The sequence below is a fragment of the Colobus angolensis genome, unplaced genomic scaffold (assembly GCF_000951035.1).
Source record: "Colobus angolensis palliatus isolate OR3802 unplaced genomic scaffold, Cang.pa_1.0 Scaffold24, whole genome shotgun sequence".
Lineage (NCBI taxonomy): Eukaryota > Metazoa > Chordata > Mammalia > Primates > Cercopithecidae > Colobus > Colobus angolensis.
The window spans coordinates 4,903,529-4,916,531 of NW_012115599.1; the positions used below are offsets into that span (position 1 = coordinate 4,903,529).

Genomic DNA, 13,003 nt, shown 5'->3' on the forward strand with positions numbered 1-13,003 from the left:
TCTCATCAGTCACCCCATGTTGATATTTCAATATCACGCTTTATATTTGGATTTAAAGTTGTTTTAAAATTACCCTTTCAAATCCTTCATGCATGTAAGTGTCTCCTCCTGGCAGAACTTTCTGGAGTTCTTCTAGGCCTTGACGGATTTGTTCTCTGAAATCCAAAGACACTCTGTTAGTCTTATTTGAGCATTTTTTACTTTGCTGTTATAGTCATATGTACTGGTCTTCTTCTTACCTCTGTGGATACTGCTGTATAGTCCCAGTAATTCCCCAAAAGCCTATCAAAGGGAAGGCCTTTATATTATCCATTTGGGGTCAGCCATAGCACAGGATGAGTGAGATTTCAAGGATTAAGGGAAAGACTCTTCTGCAGGAATCTCCATCTGCTTGTAAACACTTTCCTTTCCCTTAACACAGTGTTTTCCTTCTACACTGGAAATGAGTCTTTAAATGCTGCTCCTGATGGGACACACAGCAACTCAGGCAACAATGCAAATGGCTCACGTGAGCCAGAAAGAGGTGAGAACCGAGAACCCAGGGAAAGGCCACCACAAGGACACAGGTGGGAGAGGGTGGCGTCCACAGCAAACACGGGTGTGCCAAAGGCAACGGAAAATAAAAGCCCAAGGAATCTCCGCTTTCCAGGACAGCCAAGAGTGTTTTCTGTGCGCTGGTGGCTGTGTTTTCTTACTTTGATTGTTCAAGGTGACAGTGCGGGCAGGAAGAGGAAGTGGGATATGGCATTGGGAAAGAGTCCAACTGGAGTGGGAAATCTAAATGACTTGGGGGCCAGATGGAATCTTTGTGGACCATTCTCTCTGGGATGTAAGAAGTCTACATTCATGTTCCTGTCTTTTAAATAGCTCCATATTGTGCCAAAAAGGGCAATAAAGTATAATTTCTGACTCACATACCTTATTCATAAACTGTAACGCTGTGAAGGGTTTGAAATTTTGCCTTCCTCCTACTGGGGTCTTTTTAGTAGTAAGGGTGGAGATGCTCTATTTAAATTAGGAAGAGAAACTCCTTTTGAATAGGAAAAAATCTAACATTTATTGAACATCCGCTATATACAAGGTAGTGACCAAAGATTTCTGATTTCATCCTCATAAAAACCACTGAAAGTGGGTATTACTGTCCTCATATTACAGGTAAGAAAACTTGGGCTCAGAGAGGTTAAGGAGAGTGGAGACTTGAAGTCAAATATACCTAACTCAAAAAAGGTTTTCTCCTCTGCAAAGCAGCCTGTAGCATTGAACAATGCTAGAGAAGTGGGAACCTTGCATCAGTGAAAGGCAATGGCAATTCCTAACACTGTCTGGGAACTTATGGCTCTGAGAACTTATGGTGCCAGACTCTGTCTAAATACATGAAATACAATCAATCAACTTAAGCCTTATGACAGCTCTTTGAGGTAGTACTATTATTACTGCCATTTCACAGATAAGAAACTGAGTCACAGAGAGGTTACAGAACTTACCCAAGGCCCATCTTACCTAAGGCACAGGTGGGATTTAATCCCAGAGGCCCTGCTCTTAATCAGTATGATAAATACTCTCCTTTTCTCTCATGTTTATCCTGGCATTGCTTGGAGGGGGAATTCTAAAGAAAATGGTATCTTCTGTTAAAACTGATATGATGGGGAGACCATGGGTGAGGGTGGATCACCAGACTGCTAGAGATTTTAAAAAACAAACTGAAAACAGCCTGTGCCTGTCCCCGCGCTGCTGATGCTTCATAGGTGGAATCTTTAATACCAAGTAACTCAGACTTCAGAAACTGACTATTGTCTTTTCAATACCCATGTATCAGACCACACACCCAGCTCCCCAAGTCAGAAACTGGAAGCCCTCCTTGATCCACTACCTTGACTTTCTTTCCTCTCACCATCACCACATTCTTTTAGTTCTGTCTTGAAATGGACTACTTCTCTGTCTCTTTGGCCAACACCATTGTCCCAGCTGCCATCATCTCTTGCTTAGCCATTGGGGTAGTCACCTGCTATCTTTTGACTGGCCTCTTGCCTCTTCTCCATTCTTTCTCCATAAGGCTGCAAGAATATCCTTAAAGTACAGATCAAACCATGGCATTCACTCTCTGGCTCAAAGCCCTTCAAGAGCAACCCATTATACCTAGGATTATATCCCAAATCCTTGTCATGACCTTCCAGTGCCTACGTGGATGGCTCTTGCCTCCCTGTGCAGCCTCATCTCACATCACTGTGCCCCCACTCTCTTGCCTTCAGCCACACTGGTCTTCCCAAGCCCCTTTCTCCAACAGGCACTTCATATCAGCAATCACTGCTGCCTGGGAACACTATTTGACCAGCTCTTCACGGAGCAAATTCTTATCCAGCCTTCAGTACTATGTTAAATGCCACTTGCTAGCCACTTGAGTAGTCTTACTTGACCTTCCTAAACGGAATTGTCTTCCTCTATTAGACTTTTTCCTGGTACCCCACAATTTTTGCTTTATAGCACTTAGGATATTTTATAACTAATAACATTTGATTATGCAATTATTCGTTCAGGTTTTATTTGTTTCAGTTTCAGACTTTAAATTCCTTGAGGACTGGGCCATGGCTGTTTTGGTCCCCACTATATCTTCTGTGCCTACTACAGTGCCTGGAACGTAACAGACATGGAATGGATGTCTCCATTGTTACTCATTCTGGGAAGAAACCATTCTGGGGCAGGGATGAGCTTCCCTTGGCCATGTGGAAGGAGGCCAAGCATGACCTGACCTGGACATTAGCCAGATCTGGTCATTGACAAGTCTGGGCCCATGTGGTGGTTAAAAATCATTCTCTATGTTGTATCTCTTACATTACCTCTAATATTCCAATAAATCCCATCAAAAGGCATACTTTAATTTCAAAGTCTGTTGTTTGGTAATGAGAAAGAGCATATATCCTGGAGGATAAAGATGAGAGCAGTGTCCCCCACCAAGGCCATGCCAGGGGCAGTGCATGGCACCAGCAATCCCCTGGCAGGGGGCAGCTCTGCCCCATGGGTTGGTAGTTTCATGAGGGTCCCAGCAGCAGAGGTAGTGGCAAGGGGACATGAAGGGGAGGCTGGGATAGGAAAATTGGGGTCTGTTTGTGAGCACACAGAATTGGCACCATGGAACCCCTCACAATAGCTGTGGGGCACTATGGGGCAGAGGGATAGTTTCTGACAGTTAGGTGGGAGAAGCTTGGATATTAAAGGTAAATATGATCTAATTCCTTGGTCATGGACTAGTGAAGTCTCGGACATTTGGGTAACACTAAAAGAGGAATATTGTGTTAAGACTTGAGATTTAAAAAGAGGGCAAAAAAAAAAAAAAGGCATCTTGGGGGTGTGGAAATATTTGTTTGGCTTCACTATATTTTTTCCCTGCCAAATAAAGTCTGGGAACTGGGGTATTTTCTCTAAGCCTATTTCCCTTTCTTTACAAGTATTTTCTTAAGGTTTGCTTTTTTTTTTTTTTTTTGTACCAGAACAATCAAAGGCTGTTTTGGAAAATGTCCTTATCCTTGATGCTTTGTATCTGGCAAGATATGAGCTCACTAGTTGCAAGTGGCGAACACAACCTCCCCATTATACCGCCCTTACTGCTCAAAAGATCAAATAACACATGACCCCATCTCCCTACTCTCTGCCCTTCTTGAAGGACCCACAACATCTAAGCAAACAAAATGGATGGTTTCATAGGAATTGTGGGTGTGTTTTAGTTCTGGGACAACAGAACTATTAATAAGGGTCTATTTTTATTTTCTCTTGGAAACTGAAGGACATTGGGAGAAAGATCTTTCAAGGGATGATAAGAACCTCTCTGAGGACTTGGTTATTACCAAGTGAAATGTTATCTTCCTGGGAAATGAAAGGGGCAGGGCATCCTATGAAGATAGGCTGCTATTACAGAGCCCCTGTTTTCCTTGGTGATTTCACATGTCTGCCAGTGTTCCTACTTAGAAGCTAAGGGTTTTAGGCCACATGTTTCGTGTTCCTTTTGCAACTCCTGCTACACTTAATGATTGGCATCAAGCAGGTGACTGTCGAATGAATGATTCCAGTTTGGGTGCGTTAACCCATCATTCATTATTGGCCACTGCTATTTGTTGAGCATACACCATGTACCCAGCACTATGCTGGTTTGCAGGGGTAGAAGATGGGAAGAATCAGTCACAACGTCTTCTGGGCTTTCTGTTGTTCTAGGAATTTCTCTACTCTTCATGATTACTTTCTGGGATTCTGGTTGTGTTATGACAGTCTGATAACTTTGCTGATGAAAACATTAAAAGATGAACACAGAAGAAAAAAAATTAAATAAAAAAAAAATAGCCGGGCATGGTGGTACATGCCTGCAATCCCATCTACTAGGGAGGATGAGGCAGGAGAATCACTTAAACCCAGGAGGCAGAGGTTGCAGTGAGCCAAGATCACGCCATTGCACTCCAGTTTGGGCAACAAGAACAAAACTCCGTCTCTAAAAAAATAAATAAAAGAAAGAAAGAAAGAAAGAAAATTTAAATAAAAGACGGACACATACAGAATGTCAAGAAGTGCTTCAACAAGCCTTTATCCAGAGTATTCTACTGAGGTTTCCACTGCAAAATCTTCCTTAGGATTCTGCAGTGGCTACCACATTTTGGTTCTATAAAAACAACCTCCATCATCATCCAAAAATAACCTAACATCAGCTCTGCATTGTCAGCTTCCTAGTCTTCTTGTGAAAGACCTTTATCATTTCTGGTACTCTTCCTTCTTCTTTCTTTATTTCAAATTTGTTTTTGTGGATCTAGTTTACACCTGGTATCATTTTCCTTCTGTGGAATTGGACTCTTCTCAAATGCTTTGCAGTTGTTGGCTTTGGATCTCAACTTATACAGTAAACACCTATCACTATTTATTACCACTAATGCTACTCTTGGAACATTTCCAGATGACCTTATGGCTCCAATTGTTGACTACAAGAAAACAGTGTAGTGAACGGGAGAACACAGATTAATTAAAGACATTTTGCTGTTACTTTAGGAGTTATTAAATTCTACAACCAACTGTAATCATTTGTTTACAATGTATATAAAACATAGTCTCTTTGAGACTTTTACGTAAGGATAGACCAACATGATTAATTTAATATCAAGATGCACGCTGAACCAAAGCTCCTCTTATGTACTTTTAAGTGAAATAAAATTTATACACAGTAACCTGCCCAGATATTTGTTCATTTCCCTTATAATTGTTGAATATATTTCTATAAAATTGTTTATAATATTCCTATATTATATTTTAACATTTGTAGGATCTGTAGTAATATTCCTTTTCCTGATATTATCTGTAAGTTGTATTTTCTCTCCTTTTAGAAAAAGCACTCCTTTTTTTTTTTGAGATGGAGTCTTGCTCTGTCACCCAGGCTGGAGTGCAGTGGCACTCCAGCTCACTGAAACCTCTGCCTCCCAGGTTCAGGTGGTTCTCCTACCTCAGCCTCCTGAGTAGGCGCCTGCCACCACACCTGGCTAATTTTTTGTAATTTTGGTAGAGATGGGCTTTCACCGTGTTAGCCAGGATGATCTCAATCTCCTGACTTCGTGATCCTCCCGACTCGGCCTCCCAAAGTGCTGAGATTACAGGCGTGAGCCACTGCTCCCAGCCCAGAAAAATCACTCTTACCAGTGGTTTATCAATTTATTCTTTTCAAATACTCAATTTTGAGCTTTGTGATTTTCTCTATTATTTGTCTTCTTCTACGTCTATTTTCAGTTTTATTGATTCAGTTATTATTTTCCTTTCCCTACTTATTTTGGGCTTAATGCATTCTTTCTTTTTACTTTTTCATTGGTTTTAAATCATTTAAACTTTTCTTCTTTTCTAAGGAAAACACGTAAAGTGTTATATTTACCCTAGGTATGTGACTTTAGCTGCATCCCACAAATGTTGATATGTTGGGTTTTCGTTTTTTGTTGGATATGTTTTCTAATTTCCCTTGTGATTTTTCTTTAACCTATGGATTGTCTTTGACACACAGATTTTCTTCGATAACTTTTTATCTCTAGTAAATACTTTTTATGTTGAAGTCGGCTTTGTCTGATATCCATTCCAACTTTTTATGATTGGCGCTTGCACAGTGTATCTTTTTACATTCTTTCACTTTTAGTCTATCACCATATTTATATTTAAAGTGTCTCTTGTAAACCATATATAATTGTATATGGTGGACTGTTATACTAATGTCCCCAAAGATTACCCCTCCTGTTGTATGGTCCCTGTATGGTCTCCTCCCATACTGGCTCTGCATGTGGCCATGTAACTTGCTTTAGGCCACAGGACATCTGTAAATATGACAAAAACTAAGACTCTATTAGCACATGAATATTAGAGTTTGTTTTGTTGGACTGTGGCAGCCACCATGAGGGAAAACCTGGTCTTTTCAACTCCTTGAGAAGGAAGGACCATATTGAGAGAGAGATCTTCAGCTGTTCCAGATGCATTATATTTCCCAGCTGAGCCTAATCCCCAGCTGATCCTATATATAAGCTGCATAAATAAGTCCAGGTGAAATCAGCATAAGAAATTATTGTTTCAAGCTGTAATATTTGGGGTATATTTTATGCAGTAATAGATCAATGATATGCTGGATCTTGCCTCTTTAGCCAGTGTGACATTCTCTGCCTTTTATCTGGAATCTTTAGTTCATTTTACATTTAATGTAAGTCTTGGCATGGTTGGGTTTGAGTCTACCATCTTGCTATCCCGCTATTTGCTTTCTAATGGTCACTTCTGTTCTTTGTTTCTCCTTTCCTATATTATTTTGCATTGATCATGTACTTTTTGGTATTTCATCTCGTATCATCTATTAGCTTTTTAAAAATGTAAAGCTAAAGGTCTTGTCTTTTTTAAAGCAGTTGCTCTATGAATTATAATATGCATCCTTATTTTATCACAAGCTACTGTAAGTTAATATTAGCTTACTTCTCATATAATAGAAAAACCTTTTAATATTATATTTCTGTATAGTTCCCTCTTATCCTTTGTGTTATTTTATTTCTCTGTTTGTAACAAATCCCAAAATAGTGTTATTTCTGTCTTAGTCAATTGTCTTTTATGAAAGATGAAATGATAAAAAATAACCTTTTATATTTACCTAAATATTTATCATTCCTGGTACTCTTCTTTCTTCTTCTTTCTTTCTTTTAAATTTGTTTTTGTGGATCTAGTTTATGCCTGGTATCATTTTCCTTCACCCTAAATAATTCCGTTAGCATTTTTTTTCATAGTGCAGATTTGCTGATGATGATTCTCTTACGCATTTTCCCCCTTCTGAAAATGTCTTAACTCTGCCTTTGATATTTTAACTGGATATAGAATTCTAAGTTGATTTTTTTCTTTTATCTCTTTAAAGATATTGGACCTTCATTTTCTGGATTGCATGATTTTTTTCCTAATAAAAAGTAAGTTATTATTTTTAACGTTGTTTCTCTTTAATATATCTTTCCTCCTTTCCCTCTGGCCGCTTTTAAGAGTTTTCAGAAACTTGACTATGATATACTTAGGTGATGCTTTCTTTGCATTTGTCCTGCTTGAGATTCTTTGAGCTTCTTGGATCTGTGTGTGGATTATGTTTGGTATTCCAATTACACAAATACATGTTATCAAGTAGTATAGATCACTTGATATTCTCCCATAAGTCACAGGACTGCTTCATTTTCTCCCTCCAGCCCTCAAACTGTTCCAGAAAGGGAAATTATCAGTTTGGATAATTTCTATTCACTTGTTTTTAAATTTATTAATCCCTTGTCTGTGGTGTTCAGTCTGGTTTTAAGCCCATCTGAAAAATTTTTTATTTCACATAATGTATCTTTCAGTTCCACAGTTTTCACTTGGTTCTTTGAGTTTTCTTGTTTTAATTTCTGATGACCCATATCTTCCCCCATTATATTCACCTTTTCCTGTAAATTATTTAACCTATTTATAATAGTTGCTTAAAAGTCCCCTGTCTGTTAATTCAAATAACTGAGTCATCTGTGGTTTGTTTCTATTAGCTATGTTTTTCTTTATTGTGTGTAATATTCCTGTGCTTTTTCCCATTTTTCATAATAGTTTACATTTCAGTCACTGAGTATAAAAAAGGCAGTGGAGACTTCGTTATAATATTGATTTGCGTTGTCTACTCACTGCAGAGCGTAAGCCTTTTATTCTTTGTGAGCTAGGATGAGGGGCTGATCATTAGATTCCTCCTTGAGTCAGGGTGAGCTTGGGCTGGGCTGCACCTTTTGTTAGATTCAAGGTCCCTGTTATTAGGCCAACTCCTGGACTTTTGCCCTGCCCTGCCTTTGTGATCTTCTCAGTATTTGAGTTGGTAGATGGCTAGGTGCAGCTTCAGATATTTTTGCTTGACCTTTGTATTTCACTCCGGTAGGACTCCAGAATCCAAGCACAATGGGAATCCACCTAATTATGTGATTTCTCTCTACTTTGCAGGCAATTCCTCCACTGCTGCTTTCTTGGAAAAATGCAGAAGTGTGGGTGAGGGGGGATAACTTAGGCTGAGAGATTTCTTTTTCATTTCAGATTCTAATGCCTCCTTCTGGCACACATGGTTATATAAGACTCAGTTGACTTTTCCTTATCCCTGCAGAGTCTCTGTCTATGGCAGACCCACTCCTCCAATTACCCAAACCTAGACCAGGCATCCACCTTTAAGTGTGGAAGCTTCTGCAGAAGCTTCTCTGCTTAGCTGTTATATAAAGGGTTTGTTTCTCTCTAATTCAGTTAATCAGTGCTTCCTGCATCTCTACTAGCCTCAAGGAAACATAGGAATTTTATTTTGTCTGGGCTTTTCTGGTTGACCATGGAAATGAAGGCTTTTCACATCTCTGAATATCATAAACAGAAGCAGACATACTTTACAGTTCTTTCCTAAATGTCTGTGACTACATATTTGTGTCAAATCAGAAAGAAAAATACTAGATGCTGACTACCAGCATACAAATATACTCTAGTATCTCTTATCTTAAAAAAATTTTTTTAAGTCCTCTTTGATCCCACATCTCCCTCTAGCTACTGACCTATTTATCCACATCTCTCTTTATGACACAGCTTCTTGAAACTTGTCTCCTCACTCCCTGTCTTTTCTGGTGGGGTCCTTCTTCAAATGGTTAGTGATCTTTGGCTGTCTGTCCATATCAAATGAATGAGACTAAAAGCTTTGTTGGAAGCTCTGCATGCACGGTGGGCATGCTGATTGATGAACCACCAGTTTTTTTTTTTTTTTTAACAGTTTTTTGTTGTTGTTGTTGAAGACCCTCAAATATCATTGTATGTGTATGTATTTTTCCCTCTAAGACATTTATTTCTACAGAGAAGTAGTTTTCAAACTCTTTTCTTAGATTTTAAGTCTGAAATTGGACAAGGAAGAAGGCTGGAAGTAGCAACATTTGTTCTGCAGATGTCTCTATAATTTCTCTGTGCCTGGTGTCCCTGACTATGAAACCATTCTTGTGCAATTTTGTCAGAAAATATGCTTCCCCTCTCTGGTGGAGGAAAAGAAGGGATAATTTTCAAACTATAGTGGGAGGGACGGATGGTTCTGAAAGTTGAAGAGCTTAGGTAAACTTTTAAACAATCAATATTCCAGTTTCACTCTCTAACCCTTCCTTGCCTTTTGCAATATCCAGGTTTTGAGCTTTCTAGGATTCTACAAGGCTACATGGCTTATTAATCTTCAGTATTTCCTTCCACAGGATTATATTTGACTTTTCTCCACAGTGCCACATCATTTGCCATTCTTCATTCCCTTCTATTCTTACATGTGGTGTTTTTATGGTTTAAATATTTCTCAGTTTCCTCAAAGATGGTCTTTATGCTTTTGTTTCAAGTTTTCCTGGTTTGGGGTTGGCTTTTTGAGAGAAAGGGGAAAACATTTTAACTTATTAAAATTTTTTATTTATTTTAATTTAAAAATATCGTTTTAAAATCGGAAGTCCTCATTTTTTAACCCACTCTGCTCTGACTTTTGTCTCCACAACTCTGCCTCTGCTGAAACTGCTTCTAGCAAGGTCCTCTACGTTACCAATCCAGTGGTCACCTCTCTGGCTTCATCTTCCTCAACCTCTTTCCGCATAAGACACAGTTGACCTCATTCATTAAGCAACGCTTTCTTCTCTGAAAGATTTGAGAGTAGATTTGTGTTTCATGGCATGAATTCCATTACACCATACTCTCTCCATCTACCTCACCATCTGTTCCTTCTCACATTTCTATGTGAGTTGTTCCACCTCATCTAGAACTCTAAAAATTTGAGTTCTGGCTCCAGAACTCAGTAAGATCAGACCTGTTTTACAAGGTCACCTCATTCTTCCATGACTTCAGAGCCAAACTCCATCAAAGAAGCATGAGCTTTGGAGGAAGACAGACTCAGGATGAAAATCTTGTTCTACCTTGTGCTGGGTATGTCAGCTAACCTCCCTGAACTTTAGCTTTTTCAAAGTAAAACAAAGGTGTGGAACGCTAAGATCCACCAGATTTCTTCCAGCTTAGAATACTGCATTTGATTTGAACTGGGAACCAAAGAGCAAGCAGAAATAGAACCTGGCTATCTTCAGGGAACTGGAGAGGACACACTTGGCAGACAGGAATAGTCCGTGATGTGACACAGGATCCAGTGCAGAGCCTGAAGTGAAGCTGACAAAGAGGCGCCCATCAGGGAATTTTTAAAGGTTGCAGCATAAGCTGGCATAGAAGGTAAGAGTGATGGTTTAACCACAGGACAAGATGAATTTGTCTAAACTCTTCTTTACACAACTCTATTTTCATTGGTCACACATTTGTGCAGTAATTTCACCTTGTGGTTTTCTATGGCACCATCTGGCTTTTGAAATAAACCCTGTGAGACCTTCACATACCTTAAGACTTAGCAATTTAACTCCTGGTTATCTATAGGTATACCTTGGATATATTGTGGATTCTGTCCCAGACCACCAAAATAACGTGAATATTGAAATAAAGTGAATCTCACAATGTTTTTGGCCTCCTAGTGCATATAAAAGTTATGTTATACTATATGGTAGTCTATTAAGCATGTAATAGTACTATGCCTTTAAAAAATACATACTTCAAATTAGCCGGGCATAGTGGCAGGCGCCTGTAATCCCAGCTACTCAGGAAGCTGAGACAGGAGAATCGCTTGAACCCAGGAGACGGAGGTTGCAGTGAGCTGAGATCATGCCATTGCACTCGTTTGGGCAACAAGAGCAAAACTCCGCCTCAAAAAAAAAAAGTGCACACTTCGATGAAAAATGCTTTATTGCTAAAGATTGCTAATGATCATCTGAGCCTTCAGTGAATCATAATCTTTTTGCTGGTGGAGGGTCCTGCCTCAATACTGACGGCTACTGACTGATCAGAGTGATGGTTGCTGAAGGTGGGGTGTCTGTGGCAATTTTTAAAAATAAGACAACAATGAAGTCTGACCCATCAATTCACTCTTCCTTTCAAACAAAATTTCTCTGTAGTATGTGATGCTCTTTGATAGCATTTTACCCACCATAGAACTTCTTTCAAAACTGGAGTGAATCCTCTCAAACCTTGTTGCTGCTCTATCAACTAAATTTATGGAATATTCTAAGTCCCCTGTAATTTCAACAATGTTCATAGCATCTTCACCAGCAGTAGGTTCCATCTCAAGAAACTACTTTCTGCTCATCTTTAAGAATCAAGTCCTCATGAGTTCAGGTTTTATCATGAGATTGAAGCAATTCAGCCACATCTTCAGGCTCCACTTCAAATTTTGGTTCTCTTGCTGTTTCTACCACATCTGTGGTTACTTCCTCCACTAAAGTCTTGAACCCCTCAAAGTCAGTTGTGAGAGTTAGAATCAACTTCTTCTAAGTTGCTGTTAATGTCAATATTTTGGCCTCTCCTGCATGAATCACAAATGTTCTTATTGGCATCTACAATAGTGACTCCTTTCCCAAAGGTTTTCAATTTACTTTGCCAAGATCCATCCGAGGAATTACTATGTATGGCTATAGACATGCATTTCTTAAATAATAAGACTTGAAAATCTAAATTACTCATTGATCCATGGGCTACAGAATGGATGTTGTGTTAGCAGGCATGAAAACAACATTAACCTCCTTGTACATCTTTATCAGATAGCTTAGGTGACCAGGTGCATTGTTAATGAGTAGTAATATTTTGAAAAGAATGATTTTTCTTTCAAGAAGTAGGTCTCAACAGTGGGCTTAAAATATTCAGTAAACCATGCTGTAAACAGATGTGCTGTCATCTGGGCTTTGTTGTTTCCTTTAGAGAGGACAGACAGAGTAGATTCTGCATCATTCTTAAGGGCCCTAGGATTTTCAGAATGATAAATGATCATTAGCTTCAACTTAGAGTCACCAGCTACATTCACTCCTTACAAGAGGGTTAGCCTGTCCTTTGAAGATTTGAAGCCAGGCTTTGACTTCTTTCTATCTATGAAAGTCCTAGATGGCATCTTCTTCAACAGAAGGCTGTTTCGTCTCCACTGAAACTCTGTTGTTTAGTGTAGCCACCTTCACCAATGATCTTAGCTAAATCTTCTGGGTAACTTGCTGCAGCTTCTCAATCAGCACTTGCTACTTTGCCTTTTATGTTATGGAGATGGCGTCTTTCCTTAAACCTCATGAGCCCACATCTGCTAACTCCAAACGTTTTCTGCAGCTTCCTCCCCTCTCTCAGCCTTCTAGAAATAAAGAGTTAGAGCCTTACTCTGCATTAGGCTTTGGCTTAGGGAATGTTGTGGCTGTTTTGATCTTCTATCCAAACCACTAAAGTCGGCAATAAGGCTGTTTTGCTTTTTAAACATTTGTGTGTTCACTGGAGTAGCACTTTTTGTTTCCTTTAGAAACGTTTCCTTTGCATTCACAACTTAGCTAACAGGCACAAGAGGCCTTGCTCTTGGCCTGTCTTGGCTTTTAACCTGCATTCCTCACTAAGCTTAATCATTTCTAGTTTTGAATTTAAAGTGAGG

General features: G+C 39.2%; 1 protein-coding gene across 3 annotated transcripts in view; it reads right to left on the minus strand.

Annotated features, from left to right (window-relative positions):
- The window catches only part of ANTXR1 (anthrax toxin receptor 1), a 179,812-nt gene that overhangs the window by 125,670 nt on the left and 41,139 nt on the right, over nt 1-13,003 (minus strand). For all 3 annotated transcript variants that reach the window (XM_011945260.1, XM_011945261.1, XM_011945262.1), the window contains exon 4: nt 74-155. In XM_011945260.1, coding sequence (XP_011800650.1) covers nt 74-155 — 82 coding nt within the window. The remainder of the gene's footprint in view (nt 1-73; nt 156-13,003) is intronic.